Raw genomic sequence first — 16,994 nt, 5'->3', positions numbered from 1 at the left:
CAGATACCGTGACACTGGGAGAAAGCCATCGGGGGGTTAGTAGGTCTTTCAAAGCACTGTCCCCAAATAGAGTTCTGTGTTTTAAAGAGTTAACAATGCTGCACAGTAATTGCGATTTACAATTACAAAGCCTCACACAAAAACTTAGATGGAATAATTTGTTTAAGCGTGTGACAAACTTTTTGCAAGGCATCAGCAATATTTCTGGGCATTGCTTGCTTCACTGCATTTGCCTCTTTAAATAAACAATATTTTAAAAAAAAGGGAAAGTGCCACAGTTTACAAAAATCATAGAGTGAATATATTGAGATAAATATTAAATTGCTACTGCAGTTTGACTAACTCTTGTTTAACTCCATCTGGAAACCACAATTTTATTCCTTCCTTTGGAGCAGGAAAGGAAAGCTGAAGCTCTGTCAGTCTTAGGTCCTGCTTTCTTCATGAAAGCAAACTCTAAAGGCAAGAACAACATTTTATGCTTTAATGCTGTTTTATTGTACAAAACAAGCAATTTAGTAAATACAGCACCTGCCATCCTTCAGAAAGACAAATACATGCACAGAGATGTGGTTTTTGTTCACTTTATAGTTTGTCCCTTGAAATCAGTGTGACTTTTTTTCTGTTCTTTTCAAAGGAAGAGGACAAATGTCTAGTTAAGTTTTGGTGTGCTTCTAAATGAAGCCTTTAAATACTGTCTTTCTTCTCAGTACTACACCTGATGGAGTTAACACTCCTCAAACACTACTGTTCTTTAGGCAGTGGCATTTCACAGCTATCAATTCATGTCTGAAATCTTGGTTATTTCATCTTTCGTATCTTTGATCTCAGTTTGAACTCTTGTTAGATTGGCCAATTTCTCATTCAGTAAAGCAATTTCCTTCTCCCGTCGTAATACATCCTCCACTAATCTTCCTATTCTCAGTGTTAGGTCATTTATTAATGGCTCCAAGATGGCAAAATCCTTTTTAAGCTTGTACATCTTGGGTTTTAAATCATTTGCAAATGTAACCGTCTTCAGAACTTTTGCTCTGTCACCTTCGAGATTCAAAAGTCTATCCGAATGCTTGTTAAAATCACTCCTTAACTCAGATAATGCTGTCTTAATTTCCTCAATTTTCCTTGCGTTACTGGATGCCAAGCTCTGTAGTTTTGTACTTCGATCAATACTACTGGTAAGCAGGTCACCTATATTTTTTACCGTCGTCTTTTCACCTTTTTCTACTTTATCTTCGAGTGTTTGCAAAGAATCTGTTAACACAGTCATATCTGAGACTAGGCCTGAAATGCGCCTTATGTCAGTTTTTACTGTCACAATCGTCAAAGTTATGTTTTTTGCTACAGAAGCTGCATTCTGTTCAGCACTTGACACTGCATGAGAAAGAGTTGTTAAATTCTTCTGCAATTCTTCTTGTTTTTTAATTATGCTGCTAGACTGTGTTTTCATTGTATAAATATCTTCCTGCAGATGTTTAATGTGAGAAATTATTTGAAGGTCTTCCAGATGGTCCATTAAGTTCCACGTCTTTTCACACTACAGGGATACAAATAAAAATATTTGACAAGATTTCTAGCTTAACAACTCACATCAAAACTAAAGCTATAGTCTAATGAAATATCTTACTATTCTGATTTGAAATTGAGTGCAAATCCTGTCTTTAGGAAGTACACTTCTGTTGCAACACACACAAAAACGTACTTTTTTTTCTTTTCAGTATACGTAACAAATTCCAGTGTTACTACTTTTTCTATTACAACAGAAATTACAGGAAGGTGCTATACAACTTTCCAGCATGACCTCTGAAAACACAAGTCATCAAATGCAATCTTCTTCTGATTTACAGAAATTTTTGTATGAAGCCTGTAATTTGTGTGAACCAGAAACACACATGTAGAAAGATATTCAGAAATGTTTTAAAAAGATGCCTACTTTAAAATTCTCTTATCCCAAAATCATGGACCGTTTTATTTTGGTAATCATAATATGTATTTTGAACATGTTGTTCACAAAAGAAAACGCCAAAGGAATTAGGCGTGCTTCCCTTTTGTTTAATGTTTTTCCTGTGAAGTATTTTGGTGGCTATTTAAACAGCCTACCTCCATAAAATTACTGAGGGAGCACTCATGCTACTGTTGGATTTTTGGCTGAATTTGCTAGTTCACTTTTTTCCTGTTTTTTTAACCATTGGTTCTTGGTTTTCAAATTTGAGAGGAAGAAAGGAAAATACCTGAGTGATGCTATCCTGTGCAATCCCCAATAAGTCAGTGTAGAACATGGAGAGAAAAAAACAACACTAAACGGGCAGGTAAAACGCATTCTAAGAGGCTATAATTAGTTTCATACTAATCCTTTTCTTGACGCTAGTAGTAAAAATATCACCAAAGAAAAAAGTATTTTTAACTTTTTGATAGCGTTGGTCAGTCCTCGCTAGCACAGAACTGTTTGCTTAATAACAAAATACCAAAATTTAGGTTGTGGGGAGTTGTGGTGGTTTCCTAGTTAATGCCCTCTAAGGATGAGAATTTCCTGTTTGATCTCATGTACATTTGGCTTTCAGTAGGGTTGAGGTTGATGAAAGACATTAAATTGGGGAGCATACCACTGGTAATTTAGCCACCCTTCCCCAAAAATATATGAAGTAGAAACACCCTGGAACACACTTCTGAAAGGTATTTAAAAACCACTTCTGTACAGAATAGTATTTCTTAATGGAACACTGAAGTATTTATTCCATACCCTTTCTGGAAGAGCAATTTATTTTTAAATAGATTATGTACCAGGACAATCCATTACATCATATTTTTATTGAATATTACTAAAGAGATAGAAATCTATACATAAGTAATAAATATATGAAACTGACAGACTTTATAACATTGAGAATTACTGGTTTAAAAGTCTCTTGACTGGGCAGCATTAACTGTTTAGTGAAGACTTCAGCAGAGTTCTAGATAAGTGAATGTACAAAACCAGGATAATTTAACTTAAGCCTGATTAAGTCATAAATGTTGTGGGTTCATACTGCCTACTAAGCAATCTGCTTTCCTGAGTTCAGAAATAAGAAATTATCAAGACGTTAAGTCTGTAGACACAAATTTATGGTGGTCCTGAGATTCAAGTTTCAATGAACAGGTATCAGGCCTATTAGGTAGGACTACATCCTGTGTAAACAGATCTATTAGATCTCAGGATAGATTAGATATTCCCTGCCCTCAAGTACATAACTCCATGGCTGTCATTAATTGCTTTTGCACCTCTTGGTTCACCAAACTTTTGGAAACAATGTCCATGACACTGTAAAGTTTTTTTTTTCCTTTGAAATGCAAAGCAATACCAGACCTGTCATGTAATGCCTAGCAGAGAACATTCTATAGAAGAAAAGGTTAAAACTTGTTTCTAACAGCACCAAAACAAACAAAACCAAAAAAACCCAAACCCCAGACTAATACAGTGACTGATCGCACCAAACTTGCAAATTAAATGATAGGAGAAGAATCTAGCAGGAATATCTGTTAATAAGAACTTCAGTCTATATGTAGTCCAGCGATTTCAATGGCAGAACAAAACTACGCCCGTGATTTTAGGAAGTTTGAGAAGGCTGGAAATGAGGTCTAAGGAGGCTATTTGCATGGGGTCAAAGAAATAAAAGGTAACACCAGCTGCTATGTAAGCCCCTGCTTATAAATACCAATACAAGAGAAGGTTGTCAGTAAGGGGTACTTTACTAGTGTTTTCTGTAATGTTGTTGTATCTCAGCTTCAGCTGTTAAAAATGTACTTGGTGCTTTCTTGCACATAATAAAATATGTAGATCCCAGTACTACCTCTGACATTGAGAAGCCTGTACCGCAAGCACAAAAACATTATGGTATATAATACGTTAAAAGCGACATACATGTATATCTGCCTAGAGATAATAACTTCATTGTGTTACAAGTCCATGGAATATAATACCATGAGTAACAATATAAAAAACTAAGTAGTGAAAACTAAATATAAATTGTTATCTGATGTCTCTGGTTTTGACGTTTTTTTTTCTTAAATCTAAATACTTTGCTTCAAATTCCTTTTTAATAAAAAAATGAACTTTTAATAAATAAGCTGAAAATAATCCTTAATTTAAGAAAGTACTCCTCTCCTCCTTCAACACAGTACTTCTTGCTCTCTAACCTCTTTATTATAAGTTTGCCTTTCAGTCTGATCCAATCTCTATTTAAATTAATGAGAATATTTCGCTATCCTTAACGTATGTTGGAGTCACATTATGTATAATAAATTAAAGTGCTCTTTCATCAGTGAAAGGCCCAAGTCCAAATTTAGTTATCCCCATTCTGGTCAATTTCAAAGTTATAGCTTTCTAAAGTGATTTCTTTTGCTTTTGAAGGTACTTTTATGTCATGCAGTACTTCTTTTAAAACTACTACTTCATTTTGCACTTTCAATATGCTGTCATTGTACTGTATGCCTTCAAGAACCTTTTGCATTGCCATTGTATCAGAAACAGTTTTCAACATATCCTTTTCCACAGTATATAGCTGTGTTGTCAAGTCCTCTATCTTTTTCTCCATACTTAGCAATTCACTTGATAATCTAAGAATAGAGTGAATAGCGTTTTCAATTGTTGGCAAACGGGTCTTGCACTCCTCAATTTTAGGTTCATAGTTCGCAAGTTTCTGATTCAGGTCTGTGTCCTTGGCTACCAGGCTATTCTGTTCTTCTTCTAGTTTTTCAACTGCCTTTGCATGCAAGTCCATCTTTTGTTCAACTCTAGAGAATTCATCATCTTCTTGCCTTTTTAATGTTTTAATATTTCTGGCTGTACTGTCTTCCAAATCTCTTACTCTTTCTGAAAGGGATTTAATTCTTTGTTCAACTTCATTAATTTGGGAAGTAACTTCTGCATGTACGAACTTTGCTTCAGATTTTAAACCACCAGTGTTTGTGTTCATTTCATCCAAGCTTTGTCTCCAGGAATTTGTAACATTTTGGAACTTCTCATTAATACTCTGCATCTTTATAGAGAGAGTCTGTTCATTGTTCTGAATATCATTTATGATGTTATGAAGAGAAGGTATTTCCTGTTCAAACTCAGTCATCACAGAGATGGATGAGGCAGCTTCTCGTAGGATACTTTCAGAAGACTCAAGCTGCATTTATAACACAAAACAATGTCCATGTCTGCTTAACGGAAGTAAGAGTAGAAAACCATTTGCTTTTATTCTCTGTTAAATAAAGTCCCTTAAAAGCCACTTCACTTGTTACAAAGCTCCTATATGATTTGTTTTCATATTTCAACTTTAAAATATTGTTGATTAACCTAGCATGAAGAAGTAACAGAAAAGGGTATGTTTGTTGTTGAATTTCTATAGAATACATGCCATTTGCTTTATTGTCAATCCTTTATTTTCCATGGTGGTTTGTTGTTTGTTTGTTTGTTTTGTTTGGTTTTTTTTTTTTTTGTAAAATGTATCACACTATGTAAATCCCATGCAACATTTTGCAATCTGAAGTGTAGTATATAAATATCCAAATTACATCATGTATAAATGACATCATTATGAGATCAGTGCTAAAACAACATCACTGCCTAAGCCATGCTGTACCCCCATCACCATCTGTAAGATAGAAGGGATAATTCAGCAGCTAGCCCAAGTTTTCTACTTGATAATGTCACACGCAGATAAGAAAATAAAATAGCAATGAAAAAATATTACTATCACTTCATTATGTCTTCATATTATTAGAACAGGTCTACTACAGAAAAATGCCTGTAATTTTCTTCAAATCAATGTGTATTAGAATTATTCACAGAACAGTACTGGTAGAATGAAGTATGTGCACAAATGTACTTTTTTAAAAATAGTTTAGTGTCTAAAAAATAATACTGAGATACAACTGCTATATTCACATACTTGAACAATGGTATGGATTGACATGTTTAGGCACATGAAATATTCCCCAAAGGCCTATTCAGAGGCAAGTACAACACACTATGAAAATGTATTTTAAAACAGTCAATGGAATTTAACTAAATGACAACAAAGTAAAACAACAGCATATCTTCACCAGAGATTATCCAATTAAGATGTTGATGATTACCTTTTCAGAAATTAAGTTAACTTTATTTTCCACATCCAGGAATTTTTCAGCTTCTTGCTGTAAGAAATTGTACTTTTTTTCCATATCAGCAAATTGACCTGACTGCTGAAATAGGAACCTGCAAATTGCAAGTAAATAAACAGTAAACACAACTAGATAATTAGCATATATTAAGTGTTCCAGGACCTGATTCACAGCAATCTGTTTATCTAGAAAAATAGAGTTTATTTAAAACACTTGTGCTTTCATAAATTGATATTTATTAATATATTGAATAGCAATAAGAAGTTTCAAAAGATCTGCAATATTCCATACAGATTAAGTTAGGCAATAAAAGCTGAAATGCTAGCTATAGATAGATGATAGATAAATGCAAACCAGACTTAAACAGATATACACAGAACAGTAAGCAGAAGCATCACTAATTTTATTCTACTATGTCGTTCTGTTTCTCAAAGATTTAGGTAATAAAATCTGGGTGATGTTAAATAAGAACAAATTTTACCTTAATTTTCAGATTGATGTCTAGATTATAAGAATCTGGACTAATTTCTTGCACTAGAGTTCTGAGAATTTCATCATCTCATTTCTGCATGAAGCTCAGTTTCTGATGGAACTAAGGCGGATGCTGCCAAGATATTCTAAAACATCTTTTACAAAGATATTTGACCTTTACTTGAAGACTCCACCTGATGAACAATTTACCACACTGCTGAGCAAGTTATTTACAGAAAACTCTACTTCACTTCTACTGTTGAATTATTTATTACCAGCCAGATGAGCCTTGTTGTACTTATTGTGAGATTAAGTTGCTCTTCACAGTTAGATGTAGTCTCCAAAGCAGGTATTTACAATTCGTGAGGAACGCACCTTTTAAACTTTCAACATGATAGAACAGATCAAGCTTCTATAATCCCTCACTGCATACCAATGTTTCCACGCTTGTCAATACTGCTATTCTCTCCTTGATCGTTCTAGATTTAAAAAGTTTCTACAGTCACTTAACCCAAACACTATATTTAAACGTAACTAATCATATTGCCTGTGGCTGAATACAGTATGGAATACAAAAGAAAATATTAAAATCCACTTTAGAGGGTTACCTACCAGGTCAGCACCAGGCAAAAAGCAAGGGAAATTATGCTCAAGCTTGTCCGTGAATCCATCCAAAAGCAACTCCGATTATTGCTGGTCCTCGGACTTGCCAGCTTCCCACAATTACTGTGCTTCTCAACCTTTTGTGAGCCATCAGTGGTCTTGGATGAAGAAATACCTTTTTTCCTCTGCTTAACTTCAGACATTTTGTGTTTTTAAAAAGCAGAAGCAAAAGAGAGAGCTAGGAAAAAAAACAAAACCAAAAAGGACTAGTTACTTTTAAGTATCTTCAAATATAACCTCTTGCCCTTTAGTTACACAAATACACCCCCAAAAATGTTTCCTTCAGCACTTACTATGTTTTCTAGTTACGTGAACTTTTGTAAAGTCTCATAATACTTTCATAAGACTTTGTGAAAATTTGTTTTCTATACCACAGAGCACTGCTTTCATGTTTTCTCAAACTGAACTGACTTTTGAAACTTTAGCTAATTTCACCTTTCCAGAAATATTTCATCTGTTGTGCAATAAGCCATTTTGAAGATATGTTTAAAATCACAAGGACTGAAAGCATGGTATTTCTTTTTATAGTTGATTACTGTCACAATTTTATCAGCGGTTTCACTGTCCTCCTGTTTTACTCGTAGATCTAGAAAAAAAATTACCTACTCCACATTAAAGGGGAAAATGAATCTTCTCATTTTTAAAAAAGAGATTGCAAATCAAGCTTTAACTTAGAAATGGTTCTCTTGCAATGATTTCATGTCATCTGTAAAACCACGGACACCAGTTAATAGCCATTAATAGAAAAACACAGAATATTGATGAAATACGCATCCAGATAGAAGCCATAATTTCCTCTTTGCTAAAGTTAAGGTCCGCATGGATTCAGGCAATATGAATCTCCAGTTTCGAAGAACGCAAAAGCTCACATTCCAACCAACCAAGTGGAAGTGCAGAGTTGAATTTTTAAGCCTAAAATCTTCCACCACACTGCTCAAAATAGACTAGATCCTTGGTGGGTTTGGTTTAGCGCAAGTTCAGACAAAAACGTTGTGCTTCTTTCCGGATCATTCTGCAGTATTGCCGCTTAGCCACATGTCAATATATAAGTATTTAAATATTAGAGGTACTTACATAGTCTCATACATGTGTAAAGGGCGTTGTTTAAAATCCGAATCTGTCACACGAGTGTGAAGCTTAGAGACGTTTTGAGTCGCAGGACTAGGAAGCGTGCTCCGAGTTTGAGGTACGTAGGGGAAAAACCACCTCTGGCTCCCCCAAAACCCAGCAAAACCGCTACTTCGTAGCTTTTAAAACACCTTTGGGATTGAGAACACGCGTTACGAAGTTAAGGTGAAGAGATCTGAACGGTACTTGGGGAAATGGCTGAGCGCAGGGACAACAACTCGGCTTTAAAGGACAACTTGGCGGCGCGGGGCTGAGGGGGACGAGCCCCTCACCCCACAGCAACCCTTCCCGTCCCCCCCCCGGCCCTGCCTCCGCTCATCCCGGGCCACCGAAAGCCACCGGCTGCCCCCTCCGCCCTCAGGGCTCTGTGGCGGGGGGGGCCCCCCCCCAGCCCAGGAGCCCGCGGAGACGCCGGCCAGCCCCGGCGGCACCCTTCCTCCCTCAGCTCCGCCGACCGACCCAGCGCTTCGGGCCGCCTTCCTCCCGCCGTTACCGCGTTTCCACACCCGTTAACGGCTGGTCGGCGGCCCCGCCGCCTCAGACCGCGGCGGGAGCCACGTCAGGCGCGCGCACCCGCCTCCCCGCCGCTCACCCGCCGCCGAAGCTGGCTCCCGCTACGCGCCGGCCGAGTCTCCGCGGCTCTCTGCGCCGGCGCGGGGAGAACGGGGCTTTGTTCCGTGAAGGGGGCCGGGTTATTGCCGGGGAGGGACACGGGCTGGGCCGGCTCGGCCCCTCATCCCACCCGCCGGGCCCGGAAGGAGGAAGTGTTGGCGGTGCGGGTTGCTCCCCCGGTGCGGGGTAACGGATTTCTCCTCAGGACGAGGCGGGAACTTGTTGCCCGCCCGGTGAGCGGCGGTGGGGGAGAGGGGGGTAAGGCGGGACGGGACGGGCTGTTCCCCGGGAGGTTTCGGTTTCGCCGCGGCCCCCCCCCCTGCCCCGAGGCTGACTCCAGCTCACGGCTCCGGAGCCGTCCGCTGGGGAGGCGGCTTGTCCCCCCCGCCCCTGCCTCAGGGGAGGTGGCCGGGGAGAGCCCCCCCTCGGCCCGGGGCGGCCGGGTTTGAGCGCTCCGGTTTCTGTTTCGTTCGCCCTGCGGCTGGGGACGGCGGCTCCGGTGAGGCGTTGTCTGGGTGTGAGGTAACCCTTTGTTTTGTGTGGTTGTGGGGTGCTTTCTTTTTGTATTTTGCTTCACGTGTGGACTGGTTATTATTATTATTTTATAACCTGGGCGTTTTTCGACCGGGGAGCTTTCACGTCCCCTTCCCGAAGCGGTGCGGTGGGGTAAAGGTAGGGCGGAAGACTTTCTAACCGCATAATTTTCAGTGAAAATAGGAAATTCTGTCAGTACGGCGGAAGAAACACTCCATCGGGTTATCCAGAGGCAGCTGTTCTGCATCTACCCTGCTCCTGAAGGAGGGACTGAAGGAAAAGGTGAGCTTTTCTGCAGGCAGCTGCGTGGCTGCACCGTGGAGGAGCTTGCAATCGCCTTCGGTTTTATTTTCTGTTGTAGTTCTGCCCGGTGCTGTCAGCTGTGAGACCAGTCCTGTTTCTCATCCTGTTGTCCCAGTCACATGATCCAAGGATTTAAAAAATTTGAGGGATGTAGTGGGTGGGGAGGAGACCTTTTCGTAGAGACATTTAGCAAGTTCCTAGTATACGAGAAGCTTGCACAGACTGTGATTCTTTAGTTCTGCAAGTGTTCATAAACATAAATTCAGAGGAATGTGGAAAAATACTCAGTTTTTTTTTCCTTTTTTTCAGAATTAGCAGTATAACATCTGCTTTTTTAATGAAAACTTCCATTCATATGAGCACAGATGTTTTACTATGAGTCTAATTAATTGTTAAAGATTGAAATTCTTTTTATACCTGCTTTATACACCTCCAGGTGGAGCAATCAGAGAAATACCATAGTCAGATTAAGTATAATAATGCTCAGCTGGATGTTTTTATGAAACATAATAGCATATGGCATCTAAACAATACTTCAAGAATACTATTCATATTCACAGTAGCTCATGAACTATTACAACTTAACTATATATATGCCTTTTTTTACTCTGTTGAAAAGGAATATTTGATTTCCCCAGTGTTTTCTTGATGCTGCTGTACTGTCCAGCCAAGCTAGACTAATGAGTCATAAACAGTATAATTAAATTCATATAACAGTGGTATGAAAGTCTCTTTATCACAACAGAAAGTAAAAAACCAACTAAATAGTTTAGCTTTCTGCAGTTTGTAGTATGAGCTTGCCTGAAGATTCACTGTATTTTCCATTAATGCAACTGCTCTGCTCCTTTTTCTGACTTTAAAAACAAAATTGTACTTGGAAGTAATGTTCTGGTTCTGACTTGACTCCCCCCCCCCCCCCCCCCCCCTCTTTTTCACATTGAAGAAATATGGACATCAAGAGTAGAAATTATTTACTTATGAATCGCCAAGCATTGGAAAAAGACATCAAGACATCTTACATTATGGATCGTATGATTTCTGATGAAGTACTAACATTACAGGAGGAGGAGAGAGTGAAACAACAGGTAGAGTTGTCTCTCACTTATTTATCTTCCTAGTCAACTCATATATTTTATCATCGTTTTTAATAATAGTCATTTCAGTCTATCTCATTCCTGGATTCAGCAAATTCTTAAGCGTATGCCTAGCATGCAGTTTTAATTGCACTTTATAAGGTTGAGTTAAGGGCTTGGTCAAGTTGAAGGCTAACTATAAACAGTTTATAATTGACAGAGTGATAGATTAGATGGTTTCTAAGGTCTCTTAGTTCTGTATAACATCTCTTTTAATGTTTTTTCTAGAATACACAGAAGGAGCGAGCAGCTATGCTAATAAACATTATTCTTACAAAAGATAATAATTCATATAGATCCTTTTATAATGCACTACTTCACGAAGGGTACAGAGATCTTGCAGCGCTTCTTCAGGACGGCATCCCTGCCATCTCCTCTGGTAACGGAAAGAGTTCAATGGATGGAATGACTTCATACGGTCAGTGTAACTACAGCAATCCCTGTGCTTGAAAGTAAAAACAAGTTGCCTTTTTTTATTCCTTTCTAAGTGACTATAATAGCTGTTCCAATGAAAAAGGAGTATTTGGTGCATTCACTTGTTTTGGTAGTGTAGTAGTCAGTATCTTTGTATTTCATGTAATTAATATGGCAGGAGAGTTACAACAATTGTGGCTTTTGTAGGTCACCTTGAAAATGTTTATATTAAGTAATGTTTATTTTAAAAGATGGGAAACCTGAAGCTCTCACAGTTTTCTCTAAATTGTAACATTTTTGTTGTATGTGAAAGAAAGACTTCTATTTGTATATATTAAAGAAGTTGAATCTAACATAAAAAGTTGTAGCCTCCAAAATTCTGACATTTATCTTGAAGAGTAATCTGTAATCTCTCAGCCTACGTTCCAATAGTTGATCTTGTTCTTATGTTGCTTAATTCTCTCCACCAGATCTTTTAGTTACCCTACATAAATTCCTAACTTTTACCTACATTGTCATCAGTATCATCTTTGATTGACATGAAATAAATTGGTAGTTTTTAATGGGAAGAACCTTCTAACTGCATATGACTAACTGCCATATTTACTGGCACTCTACATTTTAAGAAGTGTTGTAGGCATGTGGAATTTTGATTATCTGAGTAAGATTTCCCAAAGCTTATTAGTATTATATGGCACTGCATATGGCCACTTTGTGGCCAGCAGTGGACAGATAAAGTGCACGTTTCCTTTCCTGCTATGCTTTATCTGCTCTATTGCAAGTTGTGCTATCTTAGCTGGAATCAAGGGGAGTCTTGCTTGGACCAAAATGCTGTGCTGTTAACTGCAAAGTAAAAGCCTTACACAGCATGCTTTCTTTTCTGCTGCATCCATGGGGCAGTAACTTCTGGCTGAGAAAGTGACTTGATAGTTGGGTATAGTAATGTTGAGCTCCTGTCCTTGCCACAGTTTCTACTGGAGCTGTTAATTATTTTTCACTTCTAGGGATTGCTGTAACTAGCTTGCCTCATAGGTATTCCATTAACTGGAACACTATTGTAGGTGGGAGGCTAGTTACTTGTTAAGTAATTTATTTCTAAAAAGCAGTATTTTTTCAGTATTTGGTGTTGTGAGTCCAGTAGTTTTTAGAGCATTTGTATGGGACATGAGGTGGGAGGGGAGCCCACTAGTTATCTGGGGTAGGGAATCATTTGCTTTGAAGAGGCATCACATTTAGAAGTCACTTTTTATTTTCATGTTTCTTGTTTTTAACCTTAGTTAAGACAGTTCTCTGTGAAGGAGGTGTACCACAGAGACCAGTTGTGTTTGTCACTCGGCCAAAACTGGTAGATGCTATTAAACAGAAACTGTGCTGCCTGGGAAGTGATCCAGGCTGGGTCACAGTTTATGGAATGGCAGGTTGTGGGAAGACTGTTTTAACAGCAGAAGCTTTAAGGGATCATCAGCTCTTGGAAGGTACGTTTAGAAAAACATCTATATTTTTATAAAAATTACTACAGGTATACGCATATTGGACATATACGGCAAAGTATCTTATGTCATCTTGAAAGTAATTTAGGATTTAGGTTTCTGAATTCCTTAGGTGCTTCTGAAATATTTGCTTGCAACTTACAGCTTTCATAACCCTTTAGTGCTCTAGGACCACTAAGTATTTTATTAATTTATGGGAAAAGATTCTGAATAGCTTTTCACCTTGGAATCTGCTTTGGTTTATGAGAATAGATGCATCCTTAATTACACTAGTATTACTTTAGCTTAAAGCAGATCATAAGTTAAAACATTTAATGGGTTTTTTTTGTTTGTTTGTTTTTTGTTTTTTTCCCCCTTACATAGGACACTTGGAGGAGAAAGTGGGACTCAGACTTTAGAAAACATGATGTAGGGATAGAGACTATGGCATTCTCTGCTACACCTGACTCTTCTAGATGCTGCCTTGTTCACTGTTTTGGGATAATTTTCACATTCCAAACTCTGAACTCCTGCAGTAGTACAGAGTTAAAAAAGTAAATGCTAAGTCAGACTAGCAGGAAGATGGATGCAGAGGGGATTGTTAAGGGACAGGCAGGAAGGTGTGTAGAGAGGAGGGACGACAGCATCAGTGGCAGTGTGAATTCTTTGTGGGAACTTGCCCTGTAGAGCCTGTTCCTTTAAAAATAAAAAGTAGTGGTCTTGTAGAACCATCCTTCTGTGTTAGTGGTAGAGTTGCAAGGCTGGCTTGCAATAGACTTTACAGTTTTATGTTTTAATTGAAATTGAGTTATTGGTTGCTATTGTAAGCTGCTATTAAATATTTACACTTTTAAATGTATAGCATGATTAATATTGCTTTTCTTGTTAGATTACTTTCCAGGAGGAGTTCACTGGATCTCTGTTGGAAAACAGGACAAAGCAGGGCTCCTAATAAAACTTCAGAATCTCTGTAGCAGATTAGAACATGACTCTAGTCTTTCACAAAGGCCACCACTCAACATTGAAGAGGCTAAAGATCGTCTTCGTTTGCTGATGCTACGCAAATATCCCAGGTGATGTCAGTAAAATGAAACACTTATTTTAATGGAAAACTTTGCAGAGTAACTTTGGTCTAATTGTCTAAGGTGTCTGTGTTGTGGTTGCATGTCTCTGGTGTGTTTGTGGTTTTTTTTTTTTCTTTTTAAACCAACTTCCTAACTCTTCCACTTTTTCTGTTTTACTGTAGATAATTAGGAAGAGTTATTCAAGATGAAGCTAACAATACGTCTAGAATTTTAATTCTTGTGTAGAGGTTCCTGTTAAAATTTTCTAAATTACTGCCTTACATATGATAAAAGAATAAGTAAGTCCAGATAAGTGTACAAAAGCTGAAAGGTAAACAGATGCTAGAGGCAGATGTATAATATACGTAGTATAACTGTTCCTGTTTAGAGATATTTTTTTTTTTTTTTTTTTTTTTTTTAATCGAGTAACTTAAGGGATACATTGTAGGCTTGTCCTGGGTGTGAATATATTTAGTAGGCTAATAAGGCTTCTGCTAACAAAATATGTTAACCAGCTGTGCAGGAGTCACATTTGCTTGAAAAATTATTAGACGTTGAATAATGAAAGTTGGGAACAAACAGTTGGAAATAAGAATTGCTCTAACTTTCAGTGTTCTCATTGTGTATGTAGAGTGCTTCACTGATGTGTGAGGATCATACAGCAGTAAACGGGTGTGTATCACTCCAGAAGATTTTTCCTTTCTGGAACAGCTGATGGCTTTTTAAAGTGTTTGGTCTAGTTACCAAAGCGAAAGCAGGTTTTCATATGATCAATTATCGCCAAGAAACCAGTTGCTTTCAAACTTCAGGAAAAGTGACTTGATTTAATCAAGCAGCGTCTCAGTCACTGCACTTTTTGTTTTTCATATGTGGGTAATAGATTTTGTTATTTGTTGAGAATTTCATTACTCTCTGGGAAAATCTGTACTAAACTAAACAAGCCTGCACCTGAGTGAGATATCCCAAGAATAATACTCCGACCTTGTGATCTTTATAGATGACATAGACTAGAAGAATATTGGCATTTTTGTACAGGGAAAAAAAAAATCTTTCTTCTGAAGAAAAACTTCGAAAAACACTGCCAGGTCCTCCACGAGAAATCTTTAATTTTTTGTGGAAGTCTTATATGAAAAGTGCAAACAAGACACTTTCAACTGAAAGTGCAGGTTTCCCTGAAGTATGTTAAGTGGTTGTCTCCATTGACACAATTCCTGTTATTTTTTGTTTATTAACAAACAAAACAAAACTCTTCAATACCGAAGAATTTGGATGTTTGATGCACAACATCACAGTCTCTTCTGAATAGAAGGGAGAACTCCGTGTTACTTTCTTGTATGATGTATCCCTATGGCATCATGAACTGTTCCAGAAGTTGGCAGCTACTGTACAGCCAAGTGACATGACAGCCTAACACGGTCGATATACTATGCTGTGCTATACTGTTTGTAGTGCACAAAGTGACTCATTTAAGATGTACTTACTGTGTTTTGTCAAAAGAGCACCTTTATGCTGAGGAAACTAAGGGGAAAAGAGAAAATGCCAGCTTTGGAAACAGTTAGGCGCTTGGTTTTATTTAAGGGCGTATCAATGCCAGCTGTGGCAGTGTCTTCCTTATAGACTGTCAGGTATCTCATGTAGGATGTGGTTGACCTGGCAATGTTCACTAATCTGTTTCAAGATAAAGTAACAGATGTTAGATAGGAATATTGCAGAGGATGACTGCACCTCAAGGAAAAGGGACAAGAATTGATTATAAAACTTTTCTAGTCTGACTGCATTTCACCATTTAGAAACCGTGTTAATGTGATCACACTGTTCATCTTAGTCCTGTTTACCCGTTCCCTTCTCCTTCTCTATCCTAACCACTTGGAGCATATTGCCAGAGTTGACTCTAAAGGTAGGAACTTTGTATCTTGGAAAATTCTGTAAGTTTATGAAAATTGACAGTTGGATAAAGAAGAGAAATCCAAGTAGGTGCCTTCAGTGGTGAAAAGGGGTATACAGAATTAATTGAAGGGAAACATATTTTGTTGTCTTGCTAACTGGCCAGCTTGGACACACGAGCTGGGAACAGGCTACAGCCTGTGCTGCATCCTGCGCAGTTAGAGATATGTGAGAATGTTGTAAGAACAAACTGAAAGCCTTGCTGATGATGGGTTATCTGGGAAATCATAGTGGGCATGGGAGGAGGTAGGGGGGAATGTACTGGGGAGTAAGGTTCATAGCGTGCAAGTGTATTGGAAACCAAGCTTCACTAGTTCTGCATCTTGTGGAGGAGCTTGCTCTGCACTGGAATTCTCTTTGATGACAAAAAGTCACTTCAGCTATTTCTGGTTTCAAACAGTCAACCCAGTATATGTCTTGGGAATCAAGTGTTAGTCAAAGATTTCAAATTGTGAATCCAGTACATTTCTTGGGATTAAAGTATTAGTCAAAGGAAAACTTTCTGAGCCAACACAGCATTATTTATTTTGTTGGATTGTGGTTGAAGAAATTGAAGCTATGATATTCTTTAAAGTTAGAAGTTTCAGTATTAAATGCCCTGTGATTGTTATCACAGTGTTTTGGGGTTTTGTTTCTTGTTTTGTTTTGGGTTTTTTTAATTTTTTTTTTATAATCCTAATTAGGATTTAAGGTTTGTTGGTATGGTTGGAGAAGAAAGTCACTGGTACCAAAAGATTGGGAGGACTTTTAAGTTCTCAGATTAATTAAAAACATAAAGTCAGGCTGTAATTCATGCTGCCCGGCATATTTTCAAGTGTGAAAGTACCACAGAATTAGTTGTTTATGGCTGTGATAGTATTCTTGTAAACCCTCTGATTTATCAAAAGGGTTTTAGTAGAGGAATTGTATAAAAATGAGGTATGGGTATCCAAGACTTTTATGTAACTTTGAAAATGGGCTATAATGTGTATGTGCTTGTTTATGAAGGATAAAATCTTTATTTATAAGCATTGATTGCATAAGTGTCATTTAGCTGAAGAAAAATGAGGAAGTCTTTATACGCTTCAGTGGCAATTGGACAATTTAACCAGTGATTCGTGTAGCTGAAAATTCCATCCTTTTAAAACAAACAAACAAAC

General features: G+C 38.0%; 2 protein-coding genes across 17 annotated transcripts in view; one reads left to right on the top strand and one right to left on the bottom strand.

Moving 5' to 3' along the window:
* Positions 1-471: 471 nt before the first annotated feature.
* LOC115336112 (IKBKB interacting protein) lies at positions 472-9,050 on the bottom strand. 6 transcript variants are annotated; one of them, XM_041120465.1, is made up of 4 exons: positions 7,204-8,684; positions 6,097-6,214; positions 2,226-2,240; positions 472-1,531 (listed from the first exon to the last, which is right to left on the bottom strand). In XM_041120465.1, exons 1-4 carry the CDS (start codon positions 7,395-7,397, stop codon positions 776-778), a joined length of 1,083 nt encoding a protein of 360 aa, XP_040976399.1. In that variant the 5' UTR covers positions 7,398-8,684; the 3' UTR covers positions 472-775. The 6 variants fall into 6 exon arrangements, with proteins under 6 accessions (XP_040976399.1, XP_040976400.1, XP_040976397.1 ...); XM_041120463.1 differs by lacking the exons at positions 472-1,531; positions 2,226-2,240 and adding exons at positions 2,783-3,052; positions 4,290-5,144 and having other exon boundaries at positions 7,204-8,689; XM_041120464.1 differs by lacking the exons at positions 472-1,531; positions 2,226-2,240 and adding exons at positions 3,288-5,144; positions 8,975-9,050 and having other exon boundaries at positions 7,204-8,513.
* Positions 9,051-9,269: 219 nt separating this feature from the next.
* Positions 9,270-16,994, top strand: part of APAF1 (apoptotic peptidase activating factor 1) — a 53,910-nt gene continuing 46,185 nt past the window's right edge. For 3 of the 11 annotated variants that reach the window (XM_041120455.1, XM_041120457.1, XM_041120458.1), the window contains exons 1-5: positions 9,270-9,810; positions 10,775-10,916; positions 11,193-11,382; positions 12,656-12,853; positions 13,737-13,920. In XM_041120455.1, the coding sequence (XP_040976389.1) occupies positions 10,779-10,916; positions 11,193-11,382; positions 12,656-12,853; positions 13,737-13,920 (710 nt within the window). In that variant the 5' untranslated portion in view covers positions 9,270-9,810; positions 10,775-10,778. The remainder of the gene's footprint in view (positions 9,811-10,774; positions 10,917-11,192; positions 11,383-12,655; positions 12,854-13,736; positions 13,921-16,994) is intronic. The other 8 variants (XM_030002645.2, XM_030002644.2, XM_030002643.2 and 5 more) reach the window with 3 other exon arrangements.

The sequence above is a fragment of the Aquila chrysaetos genome, chromosome 26, assembly GCF_900496995.4.
Source record: "Aquila chrysaetos chrysaetos chromosome 26, bAquChr1.4, whole genome shotgun sequence".
NCBI lineage: Eukaryota > Metazoa > Chordata > Aves > Accipitriformes > Accipitridae > Aquila > Aquila chrysaetos.
This window is presented reverse-complemented; position numbering and strand designations above follow the sequence as displayed.

Coding starts and splice junctions, on each gene's coding strand:
- LOC115336112 (XM_041120464.1), bottom strand. CDS start 7,397: ATGTCTGAAGTTAAGCAGAGGAAAAAAGGTATTTCTTCATCCAAGACC. Junction 6,215..7,203: donor TTTTGCCTGGTGCTGACCTG/GTAGGTAACCCT, acceptor TGCAATTTGCAG/GTTCCTATTTCAGCAGTCAG. Junction 5,145..6,096: donor TTAACTTAATTTCTGAAAAG/GTAATCATCAAC, acceptor TTATAAATGCAG/CTTGAGTCTTCTGAAAGTAT.